The following is a 22,860-nucleotide window of genomic DNA, read 5'->3' as shown; positions in this document are numbered from 1 at the left end:
GTGACATAAGCTCCTCGAGGCCTAAATCTGACTCAAAACTGTAATATTCATGATTTAAATATTAACAAGGAAGATGTTCAATATATATACTGCTTAATAAATATAAAAGGGTGTCTCCAGGGGCCCCTGGGTGGTACAGTAGGTTAAGCATCTGCCTTTGGCTCAGGTCAGGATCTCAGGGTCCTGGGATTGGGCTCTGTGTTGGGTTTCCCGCTCAGTGGGGAGCCTGCTTCTCCCTCTCCCTCGGAACTCCACCTCGTGCTTTCTCTCTCAAATAATCTTTAAAAAAAAAAAAAAAAGGAAGGGGGAGTCTCCAGAAATATCCATTCATTATCATTATAGGATTTCCTAGTCAAAAATATGAAAATGTGTTTTTTCTTTTAAGATTTTATTTATTTATCTGACAGAGAGAGACACAGCAAGAAAGGGAACACAAACAGGGGAAGTGGGAGAGGGAGAAGGAGGCTTCCTGATGAGCAGGGAGCTTTGATTGCAGGGCTCGATCCCAGGACCCAGGGATCATGACTTGAGCCAAAGGCAGACGCTTAACAACTGAGCCATCCAGGTGCCCCTAAAATATGTCATCTTAATAAAGCAATTTATAAAGAAAGAGAAAGCCAGGCAATTCTTTAAAAACAATAACTAAGATGCACAAAAATTATAACTCCCAAATACGAGTGGACACTGGTAAAAATTCTGTATTTTCCCTCAAATGATTCAAATATGTTATTTTGGTATTTACCATAACCTGATTTGATCTGTTAATAAATAACAATGACAATCAACTGCCATATCTTTGGTTAAATACTATTTTTAATTTGTTGCTGTGAGCTGACAAAAATAAAATTCACTATTTAAAAAATATCACAAAGATATGGTAAAAAATAGTGTCGAGAGAGTAGTTTAAGCACTCTCAGAAGCACATGCTATAATAACTACTGGGAATGTCTGGGTGATAACAGGAAAAAAAATTACCAAAACTTTTCTTTCAGTGGAAAAACAAGCAAATACCTATAATTTACCTTGCAATGCAAAAACCAGATAAGAAGGATTGACATAAATAGATAGATGGATGGACAGTATGTGATAATGCAACATTAGTAAAATATTAATGGTACAGTCATGGTGTGGGTTTACTGATCTATATAACACAAAATTCTCTCAATTTTACTTTATATTTAAACATTTTTATAATAAAATGTTGGGGGAAAAATTATTCCCAAAATGTCAAAGAAAAAGAGCACAACACCCTTAGACGGTTGGTAATTTTTCTCTATGACACTTATGACTGCAATAAAACAAACAGAATTTGACCAATAAGGAAGTTGTACTTTCCATATGTGGAAGAATGTCATCACCATATAAATTCTGAGAACCTATGGCATATACTAGATGACAGACCATCACCTCCTAGAATTTTTAAACAGGCAGATCCTGTTCTGAAACAGACCAAATATATTACAGTTAAAGGCAGTGGAATGGCTTAGATACTCTGCAGTTAACTTCATTTCTAAGATCTTTGTCATCTTTAAAATCTTACAAAGTGAAAATGATGTCATATAACCTTTTATATGTACAAAATAATATTATAGAAGACATCACGAACCACATTGGCGGGAACACTAGCAGCTGTCTTTTCTTCAATTTTACTATCCGTTTTGGCAACTCGAAGAGAACTTGCAGAATCAGAAGCTTTTTCAACCTAGAGATGAATATATTATCATTCCTAATTATACATAAGCAGTATACAATTATGCATAAATATGTATGTTAACAAATTGGAGAGTAAAATGTTAAGAAAATATTCATTCTCATAATAAGGACTGTGAGAAAACCCTGCAAAAATGGCCATTCTCTACTGCAGAAGGGTGGAGAGCAGGAGAGGGCTGAGGATGCAGCCCAGCACTGTTTGGAAAGCTCTTGTGGTAGGGGCAGGGGGATGCCTCTGCCCCAGAGGCATGAGTACCAGTACCCTGTACACACCTGTACTTCCCCTCAGGCCCTCCTCTGCCTTCCTGATAGCGTAGGCCATACCCGAAGTGGCCCCAGGGCTAGACAAAAAGTTTCAGGCTCGAAGAAGTGGCTAGCAGAAGTTCCTGCCACTAGACCTGAAGAGCATCTCCTAAACACTGTCTGTTAAGATGGAATCTGGCAGCTTGTGGTCTGTAGGTCTAACTAATGTGACTCACATCGTATGCATGGAGTGTAGCTAGGGTAACCATAGCCACTTGTTACATGCAAATCTTCACCAAATCACACATCAGATGGGAGTCCCTGAGCAGTGTTTTAGGCATGCCCAGATGGTTGTTTGCGCCTTTTCCCATGACAGCTAACTTCTACCCAGATTCTGATTTTTTTTTTTTTAAAGATTTTATTTATTTATGTATTTATTTATTTATTTGACGGGGAGAGAGAGAGAGAGACAGAGAGAGAGAGAGATAACAAGTAGGCAGAGAGGCAGGCAGAGAGAGAGGGGGAAGCAGGCCCGAGCCGAGAGCTTGATGTGGGGCTTGATTCCAGGACCTTGAGATCATGACCTGAGCCGAAGGCAGAGGCTTAACCCACTGAGCCACCCAGGCGCCCCACCACATTCTGATTCTTATTAGGCATTATATTGTAACCAGCAGGTATCTAAGGCCAATTAAGTAATTAAGAAGCACAGACTCAGGGAATATAAATTCTCTAAAGCAGCAGCAGCAGATATTTTACTCGCTGATGTCCACTATGGTATCTGCTCTTTTAGAGATTCCTCTGCTTATAGACCTGCTTATGAATATAATGTGGGAAGAGCTTCCCAGCAGAAAATTAGATAAGCCCTTAAAACTGACCGGTAAGACCTCTGGATGTTTCTCGGCTTCATCATCTTGTTCTTCATTGACATTTGATGCAGCAAATACTTCAAACTGGCTGAAATCTGCAAAATTTGGTTGTTCTGGTATCTGCTGGGGTGAGGTACTAGTGTGAGTGATTAGGCCATCGGCATCCACTGGGCGATGCACAACGGGACCAGGAGCCTACACAATGGGTCAGGATGGAGGAACACACACTTCATTAGTCTATCACCGTCCGCAACCTTCTTCTTTGAAAATATACTGTAGAGATGCTTTGTTATCTGTAAATCCAGGGAGATGAGCAACGGTAGCATCTAGCTCTAAAAACTGTAAGTGGAATGCTGAGACACTCAAAAAATCAAGATGACAAAACTTCAGTAAGAAAGATACTTTTGTAAAATTCTTATTGCAAAGAAAGTACATTAAAGGAGAGGAAGGGTCTGGTCTTACTCTTTGACTCTGTACTTGCATCTAACTTTTTTTCTTAATTAGGCTACTGCACAATAGTCTGTGCTTTTAACAAGTTTTTTTTTTTTTTAATGTTTCTGGAAAGGTTATTTTGAAGTGTGAAAACCACTGCTCTAACTATCCTCCCAACACTTCACTGTACTTCCCTTCAGTTCGTCCTCCCCTCCTTTGCCAGAGCAATCCTTCTAAAATCTTTAATCCAAATCTAACTTCTGGCCAAGCACTACGGAAATTACAGTGAACAAACAAGTAAGTCGGATGCCCTAATGAAGCAGTGCAGCGCAGGATAAGAGACAAGTACACGAGGACTTAAGACAGTGTGAGTTTATGACGGCAGAAGTACAGGGTGTTACAGGAAGAAATCTGCAGGCTCTTCCCTGCTTACCCTTTAAAAACTCTCTCCCCTATAAGACTTCTGTCCTTAGTATGATATAGAGATACTCTGCCCCTTTCCCACCTCTTCAGCCTCAATCCCCATCATTCAGCGGCCCTGAACGAACTCTTGTTCCCTGGAGTATGCCAGGCCACATCATTCCTTCTGAGAGAGGAGTGCCCTCTTGATCTCTCAAGTCTCTGCTTAAAGTCTCACATCCTTCATTTTACATAACACCTTTCCAATGTGATCCTTGACTTTACTAGTTAGTCAAGCTGTGCTGAAGCATTTCATAAATATATCTAGCACAGCCCTTCTACTGTAATTGTTGTTTGTAGGTCTGTCTTCCTCACTGGACTGGTTCTTGAGTCAAGTGACCAACTCACTGGGTTTCACAGTTCAACCCAAGACAAGTATTTTCGCTGATAGTTTGAACAAAATATTCAAATTTCAGTATCTTTGATGATTAAGAAATCTTTTCTTTTTTTTAAAGATTTTATTTATTTATTTGACAGAGAGAGATCACTAGTAGGCAGAGAGGCAGGCAGAGAGAGAGGAGGAAGCAGGCTTCCTGCTCAGCAGAGAGCCCGATGTGGGGCTCGATCCCAGGACCGTGGGATCATGACCTGAGCCGAAGGCAGAGGCTTTAACCCACTGAGCCACCTAGGCGCCCCAGAAACCATCTTTTTAACTTCAAATAATCAACTTCATTGTAGGAATCTAACTCAGAAAAATCAACCAAATTCATCTGGGTCCAGACATCTCCTGGGTCTAGACAGGGACATCTCCTATCTCCCAAACCACTGTTCTCGCCACTAAACCTTCCATTATCAAGACATTATCATTTGGTCCACCTTTGAAGTTTCTGTCTAATCATTATTCTTGACTTCCAAAATAAGACTTAGCTTCCCTGAATAAAATGCTCATTAAGAATGACAATTAGGTAATTCCTAATCTTCAAAATAATTCTAGAGTAGAAGCAAACCCTAACAAATATAATTGGTCAGTAATGAATACATTGGAGAATTACCTGTGAGGGCTGTGGTCTTGGAGGCACTGCAGGAGGATGGGCAACAACTCCAGCCTGTTGTTGTCCTAAGTAAATACACAGATCGTCTTTTTAGTAAATACATACTCTGCTAGTAGAACAAACAGATGGAGTGAATGTGATCAAATGATAAAGACTGCTAAGAATGCCTGGTAAGTATCAGGAAGCATTTAGTATCTTGTAAAACTATCTAGGTATGACCTAATGACCAAGACTAATCGCCTTTTCTCAGACCTCGTATCTTTCTTTCTTTTTTTTTAGGGAATTGTTTTGTGTGTAGCCCAATGTGGTGCCTGAACTTATGATCCTGAGATCAAGACCTGAGGTGAAATCAAGAGTTGGACGCTGAACTGACTGAGCCACCAGGCTCTCTATCTCAGACCTCATTTCTCTTGTTCTATTGCACAAGGCACTCTTGACAAGCTTGTTTCCAAGAATGGTTAACATTCTTGGCTTTCTTCTATTTCTGAATGTTCTCCAGCTATAAAATATTCAGACTTCCAAATTTTCTCTTTGCATTTAATACTTCACTCAATCATTTCTATGTAAATGATTCTCAAATAATATAATCTTTCTTAGCCCACACACCCATGGCCTACTATTATATCCTCTTTTCCTCATCATTCCAAAACCATAACACCCCAAAACAAAACATCATCACCCTCTGCTCCTAACTTTTCTATTATGATCAACATTTATTAATAACAATAAAACCAGTTATATAAAAATTAAAACCTTGGAATAAGTTATGAGTCTTTTCTCTCCTTTGTCAGCTAACTGAAGACCTATCAGCTTTCTCTTCTTGATCTCTCCTAATGCTTGTTTTAAAATCTCTCGCAGCATCTCTCAGAGGTTCCTATCTTTATCATGAAAACTCAAACACATCAAGGGAAAAAAATTTCCTCTCATCTGGCACCTTTTAAACTCAAAATTTCTCTTCAGATAATTAAAAAAAATAAGACACAGTAAGAGAAAATAAAATAATATGTGCTCTTTAACAAACTTTAAAATCAAATAATAGATTATTATGCTTCTCTAACCCTTACCTGTGGTGACTGCAAAGGTCCGATTCATATCTAAAGAGGATGATCTGGAATGAGAAGGCTGTGGCCTTGGAGGGGGAGGTGGTGGTGCAGTACTATCAGGCGACGTTCCTGAATGAGACCTATAAAATTCATCCCATTACAACTGGTCATGCTATAGGTAATGGAGCTTTTTTCTTTTTAAGCTTTCAAACTTGGCTAAACAGTTAAAGGATCTTACTGGTGTGACATTTTTCTCAAGTGGCATGTAAGTATTACAGTGAATAAGGGCAAGATTGTTTGATATACATTAAATAAGTAATTATTCAATGTGGCAAATAATCTTTTTATGAAGCATAATTATACATTTTTTCAAATTTCAAAAAATTTGAAAAGAAAGTTCATTATTAAACATGGGTTTAAGGTAGACACAAACCTAGTAACATTATCCCATTCAATTAAAGATAGTATTAGTTTGAAAAACCATTTTCACAAAAGGGAAACTCTACTTTCAGATATGGTTAGCTTTCACCTTATTTAAAGTCTGAAGTTTGGTAAGCTGAAATAGAATCTGCTCAACTACGTGAGGTGCCCATTTCTGTGTCCCCACAGGCAATCTCATTATAATGGTGGCTGTGCTCATTCTGGACCCACCCTAGAGATTCACATGTTTGCCACCAAAGTCTTCTGTATTCTGAAAAGAGTCACATGGACTCTGGGAATCTGATCCTCACTTACAGGGATAAAAAGGAGAATAAAATCCAAGATGACTGAAGAGAAGTAATTATACAAAGAAGCTGTCTGAGTCTGGAATTTCTTCCAAGATGCTATACTACTAGTCTCTCTTTATATTCTCCAAGCATGTGGCAAAAGTATACTTAGTATGTATAAAGATGAGGGGAAAAAGATGCTTCTGTCCTGCACACAATTTTTAGCGGATGCTTAAGCCCTTGCAGACAAATCCCTTGCCACCTTCATCCTATCCCATACCTTTTTAATTTATGCCTGAGAAGTTTGTATGTAACGCAGATCTCCAGGGTAGGTAGGAGCCCAACACTAGGTGTGTGCTTCTAGATGGCATCTTAAAATACAGAATTCTGTGGGCACTTGCCATAAGGCTATACAAGGAAATCTGTACATTTATTACTTAAACAGAATCTCAACTGTTGACTTACAAAAAGGACTATATTAAACTGCTAATCCTAACTATAACTCTTTTTAAGCCTTCCAGAGGACACCATGGGGACAATAAAGGCTCCTCTTGCTTTCCTATTAAAGTTGAAAAAGAATCAAAATTATTTTCCTTCTACTTAAATCAACAGGTAACTTAATAGCTTTCAGAGAACTGAAGAATAGAGGAAAATAATTCATACTTGGCTCTAAAAGAATTCTTAATATTAAAATGTAACAAGATATTTTAATATGCTTTTTATTGACAGAAATACTGACCTTTGATGAGTTACATTGTTTCCAATCTGTTCTGGGTCCGAAGTAAAAGAGTCTGAACTACTGTACCCATCTGCTGATAAATGGAATATATCCTATTTAATAACAATTTTTTATTCACTTCTTATCCTATATGCTCTAAACAAATATAATAATTATTATTTCAAATCAAAGATATTTAAAGACTGGCTAATAGGTTAACAGTTCACCTGAGTGTTATTAAATGTAAAAAATTACATACAAATCATGTTAAACATGACATATTTAAGTTATAATCTAGGAAAGTTAATATAGGAATAAAAAATTGCTTAGACAATAATAAAATTTATGAGATAAGCCAGGTTTTTCCCATTTTTCACCACAGAAAATATCTTTTCCAAATCCTCAAAATCTTATGAAGGAGCAGAGTCCCAGAGGCAGACTAATGGCTGTGATGCAATGACAAATTTTAAAATAGAAAATCAGGGACAATGTAAAAGAGCATTGCTACTTACTTTCAAGGATTACAAACTGAAGAGACTGGTTATTTGGTTCAGTTTCACTTCAAAATGTATCCCTTTCCTTTTTCTTAGCAAATAATTGAATTGTTTAATTGGTACAGAAAGGATGCTAAAACTAACATATTTCCATGTGGATATACCAAGAGGCATCCCAAACTTGAGATGTCCAAAACTCAACTTCTGTTTATCCCCTCAACAAACCCACTGTTACCACAGCTTTCCTCAACTCCCAGTGGCTCAGACCAAAATTCCCTGAATTGCCCATGACCTCCCAGCCCCATCCTGTATCACACAGGTGAACAAATCCTATGCTCTTTTCTTACAAAATACGGCCAGAATCTGACCACTTCTCAGCATTTCTACTGCTACCACCATAGGCCAAGCCATCCTCTTCTCTTGCCTGTATTATTCTTATTGTTTTTTAAATGGCCTTTCCTGTTTTGACTCTTGCTTTCTTGGGGCCTATTACCAATACAGCATAGTGATCCTTGTTAAAAAAGGTCAGAGCACATCACTTCTCTATTCAAAATCTTCTAATGGCTTTTTGTCTCATTCAGTAAAAGCCACTCTTACACTGCTCCCCGATTATTCCTCTACCACTTGCTACTTCTGCCAGCCAAATATGTTCTTTTTTTAAAGATTTTGTTTATTTGATAGAGACAGCAAGAGAGCAGGGGGAGTGGAAGAGGGAGAAGCAGGCTTCTGATCCCAGGACCCTGGGATCATGACGTGAGCCAAAGGCAGGCACTTAACGACTGAGCCACCCAGGCGTCCCATATGCTAACTGATTAAATTCCAGGTGTTTGCCTGCTGTTCCCAGCAGAAGGCAGTTCTCTAAACAGGGCTTCACATGTGCTGTTTCCTAAGCCTGAAACGTCTTCCTTCAGATATTCATAGCCGAATCCCTCGTCTCCTTCAAGTTTTAACCCAAATGTCATCTTTTGGTAAGGTCTTCTTTGATCACCTTATTTAAAATGTCACTCCCTCTTCCTTTTCCCAGCTTTTATTCTTATCAAGTGTATTTATCTCCTAAGACAGGAGTTAAGATTTTTGTTTTGTTTTTTTTTTTCTCTTACATCCCCTACAGAATGGAAACTCCACAAAGGCAAAGATTTTTCTTCTGTTTTAAATGCTAAATCTCCAGTGTCTAGAACAGAGCCTGCCACACACTATTCTTTTAACATATGCGGAATAAATGCATGTACACACACAATTTCCTGTGAGACAAAGGAGTGAGGGGGAAGAGGAAAGAGTCCATGGACTAAATGTGGTTAACCGAGAGGGATGGCAAACAGAAGCAGGTCCAGCAAGCAATAAGCAAGCATTTACTCATACAGAGGGTAGGGCATTTAAAAGGGTTGACTAATCTCCACTTTATTCAGTAAAGGTAATATGAAATAGTTATACATTTGAATTATTCAGATTCTAAGTCCAGACTTAATCAACTTCAAATGGAAACTGTAATGCTGTTTTTCTGCTTACCTACAGTATTTCCAGAAGCAAATTTCACCGATGAATTTATCTTACTTTCCTCTGACAGGTCAGATGGTTTCACAAGTAATGGGCTAGTGGGATTAGTATGATCTAATAGAAAATTAATAGGTAGAAGTACAAGAACTGAATTAATAAATTCATACACTTCAGAGTATAAGGCTTCATTTACATATTCCAAAGAAGTAGCAGATAAACCTCAGGAGATACAACACAAAATAGCATTTTCAATAAAAATATAAGCTTTTTCATATAGAATTTTGTTTTCTGCCATAACAGAAGATAGGTTATAACAAAAAAGTCAATTTACATACTCTGTTCATACTTAACAGAGTTCGTACTCTGTTACTTTTTCCCTTCAGAGTAATTGCTTAAAACACCACACAAATGGTTGTAAAATTAAGTAATTTATTATGTTGACTTATACAGAAAATAAATATACTTCTGAGAAAATAAATATACCTCTAACTAAAGCATTTAATCTAAAATGAGGAGAAACTTCAAGAGTTTAAGCAAAACAATGTCAAAGCCAAAATTTATTTTAACATATACCTCCTCAATTAAAATCTGAACGTACTTTAAATCTAAGTTCACAGCAGTCATCATAAGAACCCACAGGGTTGGGGCACATGGGTGGCTCAGTCAGTTAAGTGACCGGCTCTTGATTTCAGCTCAGGTCCTGATCTCAGGGTCTTGTGATGGGAGTCCTGCGTCCGGCGTGGAGCTTGTTTAAGATCCTCTCTCTCGGGGCACCTGGGTGGCTCAGTGGGTTAAAGCCTCTGCCTTCGGCTCAGGTCATGATCCCAGGGTCCTAGGATCGAGCCCCACATCGGGCTCTGCTCAGCGGGGAGCCTGCTTCTCCCTCTCTCTCTGCCTACTTGTGATCTCTATCTCTCAAATAAATAAATAAAATCTTTAAAAAAAAAAGATCCTCTCTCACTTTCCTTCTGACCCTCCCATTTCCCCTCCCCCACCCCCTGCTGACATGTACTCTAAAATAAATAAAGAAAATCTTTAAAAAAAATACGACCCCACAGGGTATTAGAAAAGTCACATTTCCAAGTGTCCTTATTTTTAAACTTTGTGACATATATTCAACTGTTTCCCTTTTCTTAAAAATTTTTAAAAGATTTATTTATTTGAGAGAGAAGAGAGTGTGTGCTGGAGAAGTGACGGGATGGGGGGGAGACAGAGAAAGAGAATCCTCATGCAGACTCCCTGCTGAGCTCAGAGGCTAACACAGGGCTGGATCCCAAGATCCCACAATCATGACCTGAGCCAAAATCAACAGTCAGGTGCCCAAATGACTGAACCATTCAGGAACCCCTCAACAGTTTCCCTTTTGCAACTGTCATATTAACTGAACAACATATACAAGCATACATATATATGTATTCTTCTAGAAAGTACCATTAAAAAAATAAAAAATTATGTAAGAAATTCGAGCCCTCAAAGAATAATTATTTGTGTATTTCAGTTAGATGCTAATCTAAACGATAATCCAGCAACAGCTTCCTTACCACTGCCAGTTCTTTTCAGTTCCATTTCCTGCATGTGGATTTTGCTTGGAGTCATACGAATGGGAACTGGATGAACAATAGCGGTATCCTAAAGACAGATGGGAGGAAATACAGACTTTGCATTAAAAATGCCAAGCTGATACTATGAAATAATCAAAACTAACAACACTTTAAATAGACTTTTTTATTTATGCTAAGGCAAGCATGAAAATAAATTTAATTATAAGTTTTAGAATTACATGTAAAAAATCAAGTTCACTATGTGTGCCTAATAATCTGACTTCTTTTATAAAAAGTGCATTTTAACTTTTGAGTGGTTAAAGATTTGACTGAAAAAAACAAGATCTATAAAACTACCTACAGTTGAAGACAATATTCAAAGGCAAAGTGTAAGATGATCTCATGATATTATATAAATCTGAACCTTTGAGGTTAAAGTGAACTATTTCATGAGAACCCAAAGACTAAAAGACGGAACTTTTTTTCCCCTGAACTGCTGAAAAAAATTTGACATTCACTTTTTCCCATATAAAACAAAGGTAATAGTGCTTGCTATATTATAAGTCAGCATGATACACAGCTCCTGCAGATTAGTCCTACAGAGCTATTTAAAACTTCCACAGTGGCATCCATTTTTAAAGAGGCATAAGTAAATCCTCCTCTTTAACATTTCAGTATTTTTCTTAAACCTTTTCATGACTGAAATACATCTGATATTCCTTAACTTTGTGAGTGGCAAGTCTAGTTAGGGGATTAAGGAAACTGGTAGTAGAGACTTTTTGAAAAGGATGCAAACAGCAAAGTAAGAAGAGAGGACGAAGATAAGCCTCTCAGAAAGAGAACAAAAAGAGAAAGGTGCTCCTGGGGCCACGTGCAGGCCTGGTCCTGGGAGCTGAGACCCACTGGGGAGGAACCAGAACAGGATCGAGCATTTGGCTTAACAGCAAGAGACCAGTACTAGTAAGGGGGCTCAGCTCCTTCTGTGAGGTGTCAGTTCATATTTTGTATATGCTGCAGCTAAGGACAGAACCTGAGATCCTTAAATTCTGAGTATCTAGTTATGAGTTATGTCTAATGATTCAGTGTGAAGGATAATGACTTTTCAGTTTAAGTCAGACACCGTTTTTGGTTGAAAGTACCAGGTAACACAAAGTCTCTGCTAGAGGAAGTTCCATTCTAGCATACTGTCTCGTATTTGACAGGTCTCCCTGGCTTACTGTCATAATCTCTACATTCAATCAATTTATAACAAACAAATTCTTTGCTGCAATTATACTGACAGATCCATTCACAGTAATTTTCTGCCCCCACACCAGCAAGATCGTGGACAGAGCTCTGACATTTCCCCTACAACTCTAAAATTAGAAAGATGAATATTATAGTTAGAAAGATGAATATTATAGCTGGATAAAAGTTTAGATTTCTCACAAAATAATGAGTTACTCTCAGGAAAATATTTTTAACAATACACTTAAGATGTTCTTTGTTGTAGTTGTGGTTATAAAAAACACAGCTTTAGGAATAACTACTACTTTCTTAACTCACAATTTTAGTGGCAGAAATAAATGCCATAAGAATCAGAATTTAGCCTTATAAGGCAAGATCAAAGGAGAAAGAAATGATAATTCATGAGTCAATAAATTCTTATTCCAAAACCCAAACAAGCTAGGAAAAAACATGCAAAAAAATTTTAGTAGATGTTTTAACTAGCAATATTCATCTAAATATATGTTCTTTGTGTGTATAAAATCAGATATATAAAACTTTTAACAGTTGGAACTATGAAGTAACCTTTTCATGTATTTCCAGTACAATACACGGAAGGCATGATAACGACTCTAAGAAAAGAAAATCATAACTGTTCCAGCCATCCTCCAAATAATCTGCATGTTTCTGTGTCTGCACATCAATTCTGTATCACATACTTCAGCCATGTTACCACTGGCTGCTGTGAGCCTGCGACAGTTCTAGTCCAGCAGGTCTGGATGCCAGCAGGACATGGCAATTCCTTGCCAGGCTCTTCACAGATGACAGGCCTAACCTCCAGCTAGCATATATATTAGAAGCTCCGTCTGTGATTGTGATTTGCAGGATAGAGAGCTTTGACTCTCAGCACTTCGACATTCAAATGAAGAACCATGAATGCCGATATGCTTCTGTGTCCTCAGTCATCAAACGCTCCAAATTAGCATCCTCTAATTTAAAAATAGAGAAAAAAGTATAAAGACTGACTAGCAGGCTCTGCCCAGTTTCTTCTACCTATTCAAATCACCTCATCAACTTTAGGAAACCCATTCCTAATCACTCATGGCAAATTTATGTCATATATTTGGGCACCTGATTTTACGTACACTTTATTGAATGCATTATGCTCATCTATTGTATTTTCTATTTGCCTTAAATCCCATTATCTTGCCCGAGTCCAGCCTCTCTACTTCTCATTTCTGTGTCACTCATTCTCTTGCTCTCTCTTGACCCTTCGCATTGTTGCCTGAGTGATCTTTCCCAACTGCCTCTTTCTCATCCCCATATCGTCATGGTACTCCTAGTGGGCTCCTCATGTCTACGAGATTAAGTTCAGATTCTTGGTCTATCACAGAAAGACCTTCCCAGTCTGGTTTCAACCACACTTAGTCCTGTCATCCCCCCATCCACGTGTCTCCTCTATACTTCCAGCACACTCAACAGATCCTGCCTGTGATATTCTCTCTGCTTGTAATGCACTTGTCCACTTCTGTCAATTCATAATTTCTTTCAAAACTCAGCAAACAAACATAACCTCTTTTGTGAAAACTTTCCCAAATACACTGGGCTAAGTGAGCCCACAGTTCTCTGTGGCTGAACAACTTTGTTCACAGCTATATATAATTATCAAAATGAGCTATATTACAACCACCAACTTATCACGATTAAGCTGTGGTCTACTTAAGAGTGGAATTTTTTTGACATTTTTATACTCCTAGAGAATATCATAGGCACCCAGAAGAGGGCTCTACCAAACCAGGTGAGTTAGCTGGCCATAATCAGTAATCAAACGAACTTCCTTTCTATACGATGAATTACTCAGAAGTTCTATAGCACTCAAGATCAGGCATAAATCATGGCAAAGACTAGTGCATTACACTTCTCATCAGTCTAGAATTTAGCAGCAGAAGCAGATTCTACCAGAGGCTATTAATGATAAGCAGTTCAACAAAAGCAATCAAGTTTCTAGAAATGAGATATCAGAAGCTTAATTTCATTACAATTCTGGGAGCCTAATAATTATCCATTTCCGTTTGCATGTGAGACCCCTGCACTGTGTGATACAGATGTCTCTAAGTGCTATAGAGAAGTGTAGGGCTTTTCATAGACTTCTACTTTACTGAGCAAATGGCTAATTACCAAATTTTAGCTTTTTAAAAATATTCCATTACATATTTTCAACACTGTAAGGTATTTAAATTCATATTAGAACTGCTGTGGCATTTTTCTTTAGGTGATTCTCTTCTAATCTGTATGGACCTTATTTACTCACAATTATTTACAGAAGACTTGCAAAGATCATTTGGGATTATGGGTATAGGCTGTGTTCTGTAGAAGGCACTTTGCCAGGTAAGTATCAAATGAAGGATAAGAACTTAGATCCTCAATGAGAGCAAGCATTCTCCTAATGGCAAGTTTAAAGTAATATCACTAGTTGGGGAACAACGTTAAGATTTAAGTTTATCACCATAAAAGAAAAAAGATATTTCTAGGTACCAGATTATAAATATTTAAGACTGCCAACTTTATCAAGTTTAGAGATCTAAATTCAGGTTTAAAATAGCAATTAACCATTTTTAATTTCCTACAGCCTCCTGCCACACTACAGATGACAAAAGAAAGTACTGAGCCATATAATTTTAAACACTAGAACTAGAATTCACAAATTTGGATATTTTTTCTAAGAGGTTACAAGAACATCACTATGATGAAGTCAAATATTTCCCGGCACTTCCTGCCAGTTACAAATCAGTTTATTCTGTCTCTGAGTTCTAGGTTTTTATATATAATATTCTTTCCTAGCCTGACCAAAAAAATCTTAATACCATGAATGTTTATTTTCACCATCTCTTAAGGGTTGGAGAATAAAATAGAACAATTCTGTATTCCTACATTAAACTTGCCTTTCCAATAAAGCACTTTTATTAAGTGTTTTAAATAAAATTAACTTGACTATGTAAGTATGAGATAAGAATAATATGGAGAAATAAACCTTAGAGCAAAGGTAAATTTTTAGTTTATAGCACCTGTCACTTCCCAAGAGACCTTAATTAAAACTGCTAATAAGAAGCAGAAATCATGGGGGCACCTGGGTGGCTCAGGCATTAAGCGTCTGCCTTCAGCTCGGGTCATGATCCCGGGGTCCTGGGATCGAGTCCCGCATTAGGCTCCCTGCTCGGCAGAGAGCCTGCTTCTCCCACTCCTACTCCCCCTGCTTGCGTTCTCTCTCTCTCTCTCTCTGTCAAATAAATAAATAAAATCTTTAAAAAAAAAAAAAAGAAATCATGTTTTGCTTTTTTATTCCTCCTTAAGTTTCAGGTTGAAACCAAACATTAATGCCCTCAAAATAGCAATGAAAAAGCAAAGGGCACAGATGATCTACATATTAATTAATAAACTATGAAACAGACACTTAAAACACTTCCATACTTAATCTGCTTGAAATCACTGTAACAGCATCCTATTTCACAGACTTAACTCTTTAAAATTATAAAGCACAGATAAGATCCATTAAACTATTGAAAATGAACTATCTTTACATGCCATTTATCCCAAATCCACATCAAATAAGTTATTACTATATTTGATTCAAAATTAATGGCTCTTTGATCAGAAACATCTCAAAAGATGTCCCTTTCTCTGTATCTTTTCACTCAACTCATTAAAAAAAAAAAAATCCTATCCTTACTCTCTTCTTTTCTTCCTACTTCCTCTTTTGTTTCGAAAGGTGCCTATTAGTATGTTCCCCTCTTTAAGAGAAAAAAATAAAAATAAAAGGAAAAGGAGGAGTGAAGAGTGAGAAGAATGATTAACAGCTAAGGTTTTAAAGATTTTAAATAATTTGAGGGACAGGTAAGGTCTATATGAAATTAATTCTGTAGGGATAGAATTTATTCTTTAAATCAGGATGTGAACTTTGTAGCATTTTCAAAGCAACACAGTGAGCCACAGGAAGACAAGACAGAGGCTCCCTTGCACAATGGGAATCTGTGACCAACAACTCTGTATTTTTTTTGCTGAACTTGATTCTCTTTAACAGAACTCAACATACTAGTTAAGTCAAAGCCATTCTAACTGGACTGTTAAAATGAAAGATGACATTGCATATTTACATACAAAGTACATATTACATGATGTGTAAGCATACAAATAAAATAGTATTTACTAAGGGTCACTGCACTGAGATACACGGTATATGTTTACTAGAACATACACTGAACCGGCAAATGAAAACAAGGTCAGCTAAATCAATTTTCACAAAATGCTTCCTTAGACACATATACTAGATTTTAAAAACACACAGTTTTCTCTCATCAAAATAACTAGAAATACAAAAAATGTGATTAAAAAAAAATCTTTCCACCATTAAGCACACAAAAATTGAAAAGCCTGCCACCACTTCCCTCTAAGCACTCCACTCAATCATGCATATCAGCTAAAAACCATAATGAATGGAAATTTGGGTTAATAAAATTAATTTCAAACAAGCAAGCTAAGTGATTGACTTACAGGATCAGCTGGTGCAATGTTAGAATCAAATTGGGTCAGAGTTTGTGAGCTTGAAGAGCGTTCACTAAATGTCTCCCACTGCTGAACAGACAGAGGAGAGACAAGTCAGCATGATGAGAAAGATGGAGTAAAAGATCACTGGAGAAGATTTAGCAAAGTAATTCAGAGGTTGCACTGCAAGTTGTGTTTCAGAGGCCTGACAAAATTCTGTAATTTCTATTTTTCCATAAACATTTTATTCTTATCTATCCTGGGTCATCTTATAATGTTAAGGTGAGCAGCTTCACATCAAATGTCTAGTAACAATTTATCACAATCTCAATGGAAGAGATTCCAAGTCTCACAAAGTTAAAACTCAAAACATAATATAGGAATAGAGTCTAAGTGGTATAAATGGCAACAAAGTAAAAATGTAAAGGGGTTTGTCTTGACCAGAGAAAGAATTACATCAAATCCTTCTTTCAAAGTTCTAATGTTAATGGATCAATTTGGCGATGCTGATGAATCCTGCGTACCAAAGTTTTGGTCAAAACAAAGCAAGTCAGTGTGACTTGCCAGTGCGACCCCTGAAAGATGATTCTATTATGGACGTGCACATATTTTATACATGTGTCTAGATATTTAATAAAATATAATTGAGATAAAATGATTTTTGGAATTAATCTATGTTTGAGCTTATGCCAACCTGCAGCAAGTCAGCCCCTGCCATAAGCACTGCGCACAGGGCCATGCTGGACCACAAGACAGAGCTGCCAGTTGGGCACCATCCCCACCCCATGCCAGAAAAATCAGAATGCGGCCACAATGAGAGCAAATCAAGCATCGGAGTACGTGTTACATAGAAAAGATGGATTTTGATATGAAATATTACCCCTCTAAAAGAGGTACACACACAAATAGCATACCTCTTAAAACAGGTGGAGTGATAAGTCAGTATTAATTTTAGTAAGTTCCATTTGTTTTGAAGATCTCAGTAATAAAATAGCATAAGATTTTTATATTGAGACTGCATTAAAATTATCATTAAAATTTGCTTAAGAATTATCAGTTATCCTCTGAAGAAGGAAAAACATCTACACATATACAATATATACATACAAATGTTTACACACAGACACACCTACTCTAGTAACCAAAATCCTTTCTATAATTCAGTATGGAAAAGTATACATTTTTATGCTTCAAAGTTCGACTTACTATTTAAAATAGTGATATTCAATTTGAGAAGACATGTAGAAATTAAATATTAGCAAATGTGTTGCTGAAAATTATTTACAAAAATAGATAATAAAATTTTCAACAACCTAATCCTGATGCATTCAAAGTGATTCTTAAAGAAAGCCCACAATAATTCACTTTTATCGTGATGTTAGTGTAGTTTCCTCAGTAATTATTGTTGCAGGGGTAGTGAAGGAATTTTAAAAATCCTAATTATCTAATTGTGGATAAAAATTTAGATGTAGAAGATTTTTGCCCAAGAAAAGGCACTACCTATCCTACTTGGTAACACGAAGCGTCACTTGGTTTTGTAAGACCGTATGTAAGTTTCCTGGAGAGCACAGACACCCTGAGCTTTGTAACTTTAGTATAATGGCTCAGAACACAGGCTCTACAACCAGACTACTGGAATCCTAGTTATGCTGTATGACCTTAGGCAAGTTATTTAACCTGTGTGTCAGTTTCACCATCTGTAACATGAGACTAATAATGCCTAGATCATAGACTGTTGTGCGGATGTAAGGAGTTAATACATGTAGAGAGCTTTCTGAGCAGAGTTGGCACATCAGAAGTGCTCCATAGATGTTAGGGATGATTATTAGTGTTACCCAGTGCCTCCTCCAGATTCACAGGTGCTGAGTAAGTATTTGCTGAGAGAGTATTAGTGCTTTGTGGTAGAAAGTTAAAATAGATAATTTAAATTCCATATTCTAAGTAGGTATCTTTTATAAGTATTATTGTTGGAAGGACTCAAAATTAATGTTAGTTTTAGTAACATTCTGGTATAGTAAAAAAAATTATGACATTCATGATCTTTTTAGCAAGTACTACAACATGAAACTTGCTATGAATATTTAAGGGAAAATGCAACTACTGGAATCAGAATTTGGAAGGGACTCCATTCCTAGGCTTGAACGATCACATCACAATTTTACCTAGAATGAAGATGGGCTTTAGAATTGAGTTGCTTCTTAGAGAGTTGCTTTTATTTATGAACTGGTACCAAGGGAACATAAACAATTTTAATCTGATAGTACTTTTAAAAAATGACAAATGAAGAAATGCAGCAAAAATTAGTGATTTCAAGAAAATTGATCCTACTCTCTATAAAGCCTCAGTACTAGTAAATTCTTCCAAGGCTTAACTCCTCCCTCTAAAAAAAAAAAATACTTAAACAGCTGTTTTATGATACATGTGTTATAATGTCTCAGACACCGGTATCTGTGATCATGTCCTAAAGCAGCAGTTAAGTATTTTAAACTGGCCAGTTACTTCTCTGCTTTTCATCTGCCCAAAATTAACTAGTGTCACTTTAATCCAGTGCTTTTCAGCCTTTAAAATACATGGAAAGTATAGAAAGCTTAGACTCTTTTTCTTGAAAGTCAACAAACTTTTAGATTTGTAGTACTATGAAGGTGATATTAAAAACTATAAGGAAAACATGAACTTGTTCACAAAGAAAACTGCCCTAACAGCCAGTAACAGTGGTTTTCGATAGGAGCTCTACAGAGCACTAAGGTTTAACAGCCTGGGGGCCTCAGACAATCTCTTTCTAATCAGAGGGGCCCTACTTCTATTGTTTTCTATAAAGGAATTCCAAAGTGATAAGGGAGCAATTCCATTTTGTATGCTGTGCCTGGTCTTACACGACTTTTCTTTAACCACTGCATTTAACAGTGAAATTATTTCCATTTTGTACTACATAGAACTGAATTATTGTAAATAGCCTGGGTTGTAGAAAGTGCATTTTTCACGTGGAAAGCTGGATTAGCAACTTCTCACATACCACTTCCAAAGCTAAGATTCCAAATATATTAATTATCACATACTTTGCTACAGGAATGAGAAGGCAGAGTTACGGTGGGCGCCACAGCTGACTGAATGTCAAAGGATCTGTGTTTAAATCTTAGCTCTAGTCCCTCCCTGGCTATGAGATATTTTGGCCAAGATATCCACCCCTTTGTTGACTTCATGTGCCTGCCCCATCTAACTCACAAGGTTTTAGCAGTAATGAGTGGTGGAAACCAAACGATAGTATTTATTATGAAAAAGTACTTTGAAAACCTCAGTCATGTAATTATAAACATTTATCACAGTCATAACTGGGTATGTTCTCTCAATTGTGCATGCATACCAAAAGAGCTATATGCTGAAATTACTCTGTCTGGAACTTCTTACCTTAAAACAGTTTAAGTTAGTAAAAGAAAAGGGAAGCTCTGCTAACCTCACTGCTCTGATTCAACTCAGGCCAAGTCTGGTTTAGTGACGGCATTGATGGAGACTTGCTTGGAGGTGCTTCTGCAGGAGAGCCTGAATAACCTACCTCACCTGGCTGATCGCCAACATCTGCAATTGAAAAACAGAGAAATTATCTATAAACAATATGTTTTAGTTTAGGAATATGTACTTATAAAAGAAAACCTAACAGAAGATTTTCACAAGTAGTAATTTATAGTCTAACTTCCCTTTCCTTATGTTCCCCAAATAAACATTTTAACAATCAAACAATCATGTAATACTTATTCTCTACTTGAAACCATAGCTTTCCATGAAAATAAAATACAGTTAGGCATAAACAGAAAAAAAAAAAGTGTTATACATAACAATAATGCAATAGGGCACATTCTTTGAATCACTTTCTAATAATCTTATAACAGTTCCCAAAGTGTATTTCAAGGAATATTAATCATTAAGGTGCTTTAAAAAATTAGGCTTTCTGTTCAAATAAATGTGGGGATATTCCAATTTCCTGATGGACCTGCCCCCCATGCATATCTGTATATCAAAGACTTGTAATGTCCTACAGCGAATAAATAAATTTTATTTAAATCAGTTTTTTCCTAAACAGACATTTTTTATCAAATGAAATCCCTCCATATTCCCTTGGAATATAATTTGGGAACTGCTGATTTATAACTAATTCACTCACATTTTCTCTACAAATCTCCTGTTACCAAAAAGCAGCATCTATTGGCAAGGCAGACAGCAAAAGGAAAGAAAGAGTCCCAGGTGTGGGCAAAGAGCAAAGTGAATGAGCCAACTTTTATCACTACAATTACATTACAATGTACAAACAGAAGGAATTTCAATGGCAACTGAATTCTGAATCCAATCTTCCCAAATTTTACAATCCCAGTCTGGAAATCACATAAATTGCCAAATTAATGGTGAATACCTAATCTGCTGAGAACTTGTATCAAAAATAAGGTTCTAAAATCTGTCACTATCCCACTGTTTGACCATGAGCAAGTTGAATAAAACAGCAGCTGAGTTTCTCCATCAGAAAGAAAGACATTGGCCATTAAATGTTAGCACTGTACTTTAAATTCCTAAACAGAGAGCCATATAATAATTTAGCAGTGTAAAGGTTTTTACCTTTCAATCTATTCATTAGTAAATTCTTTACATTTTAGTACTTAACACATACTAGGACCTAATACATACTATGCACTCAAGTATTTATCTGAGTTCCTTTCAGGTTCTCTTTCATTTTAAATTCATTCTCCTTTACTGTTATTTTCCTAAAACAAAAATTACCTATTGTTTGAAAAAGTTCTCAAAATTTCTTTGCCCTATTTGTGTTACATGTCTATTTCAAAATACTTCCCCCATCTACTTATCCTAAATGACTTCTTTATAGTCCCATCAAACTGAGAGTTCTAATTTGCAGAACAGCATCATATCTTGAAAAATTTGTTTTCCTATCAAACTGACAGTTCTAATTTACAGAACAGCATCATATCTTGATAAATTTTTGTTTTCTAAGATCAAGAATAGTTGCTCTTTTTTTCTTAATTCTATTCCTTTCTCAATAAATGTGTCAGAGTGGTATGGAACCAACACTTCCGATAACAGTCAAGGAAGACTCAAAGCTCTTAGAGAAAGACTAATGAAAAAATTATTTATGATATATAGCAGCAGAAAATCCCTAGTTGGAGCAGCTTGTGGTTTTCAGTGTAAATGACAATTATGGATTTTTTTTTCTATGATAACCAGTGGAAAGGAAGTTAAGAAAAGGAAGATAATGGCTATAAATTTGACTATGTTAACTGAAAGTGAAATGAAGGTGGTACATGAAGAAATGTCTGTAAGAGAGCCCCCAAAGCAGGTATTCATATGAAGAAAAATAGAATTAAAATAGTATTACCTACACAGAAAGATTAATTTTCAAAAGAACCTACTTAAAGTCAGACTATATCAATTAAGCTTTAAATGTCACCTTAGGGCAAACTGGGGCTGCAGTTTGGATTCCAGACCTTTCTCCTGTCAGTCTTCCACTTACAAATCTAGGAACGGACTGTACCCCATTCCCCACCTCATGGCAGTTACAATTTGGGGTAGATTGTGGAAATCTCTTTGATTCACTGGGTACAAAGTTGCAGTGGGTCCAGCCTCATGAGGGTGAGAAGTAAAATACTACTCACCCAAATAATTACACATCATCGTTATTCTAAGAGTTATTTTCCTAGAGCAGCAGTGCTCAAACTGTGGTCCACGGACTCCTGGGTGTCCCTAAGACTCTTTTAGGGGGGGTCTGAAAAGTCAGAGTGGTTTTTGTAATGATAATAATGCTTTTTTTCTGTGTTGGCACCTACAATGAGGATGCAAAAGCAATGGCAGGTAAAACTGCTGGCTCATCAGCAAGAATCAAGGCGGTGGCACCAAAATATTAGTCATTATATTCTTTACTCCCACACATTCTAGTTAAAATAAACAAACATGCATGACAACTTCACTAAAGAATGCTCACAACTATCACAGTAAAAATTATTTTTATTAAAGCTCAACTCTGAAAACACATCCTCTTAGTACTTTGTATGGCAAAAGGGGAAATACATATAAAGCACTCTGCTTTTGCATCAAGGATTACAGTCATCTCAAGGAAAGGTACTTGTGTGATTCAGCTGTCAGCTGAACAGGCTACTTTTTTCATGGAACACCATTTTTCTTGAAAGAACAGCTGATAAACTATAATTATTCAGATTTGAGTATTAGGCAGGCATTTTCTCAAAAATGAATTTAGTGAGCTTGACATTTCAAGGAAACCAACTGTCTTCAGTACTTTTTATAAATGACAAAGTTTGAGCTTTCAGCAAAAATAAGAATTTTGGAAAATGTGTGTCCATGTCCATACTCTCAAGAGCTTCCTAATCCTTCTTTGAGAAGATCGGTTAAATTAACAAATATGC

General features: G+C 36.7%; 1 protein-coding gene across 9 annotated transcripts in view; it reads right to left on the bottom strand.

The window, feature by feature from the left end:
- Positions 1-22,860, bottom strand: part of REPS1 (RALBP1 associated Eps domain containing 1) — an 82,074-nt gene that overhangs the window by 3,713 nt on the left and 55,501 nt on the right. The window contains exons 9-17 of one of the 9 annotated variants that reach the window (XM_080805498.1): positions 19,896-20,017; positions 16,454-16,534; positions 10,700-10,787; positions 9,171-9,272; positions 7,192-7,264; positions 5,767-5,885; positions 4,703-4,767; positions 2,829-3,014; positions 1,607-1,702 (exon numbers count right to left, since the gene is read on the bottom strand). In XM_080805498.1, coding sequence (XP_080661624.1) covers positions 1,607-1,702; positions 2,829-3,014; positions 4,703-4,767; positions 5,767-5,885; positions 7,192-7,264; positions 9,171-9,272; positions 10,700-10,787; positions 16,454-16,534; positions 19,896-20,017 — 932 coding nt within the window. The remainder of the gene's footprint in view (positions 1-1,606; positions 1,703-2,828; positions 3,015-4,702; positions 4,768-5,766; positions 5,886-7,191; positions 7,265-9,170; positions 9,273-10,699; positions 10,788-16,453; positions 16,535-19,895; positions 20,018-22,860) is intronic. The other 8 variants (XM_080805499.1, XM_080805500.1, XM_080805502.1 and 5 more) reach the window with 8 other exon arrangements.

The sequence above is a fragment of the Martes martes genome (genome assembly GCF_963455335.1).
Source record: "Martes martes genome assembly, chromosome: 6".
Lineage (NCBI taxonomy): Eukaryota > Metazoa > Chordata > Mammalia > Carnivora > Mustelidae > Martes > Martes martes.
This window is presented reverse-complemented; position numbering and strand designations above follow the sequence as displayed.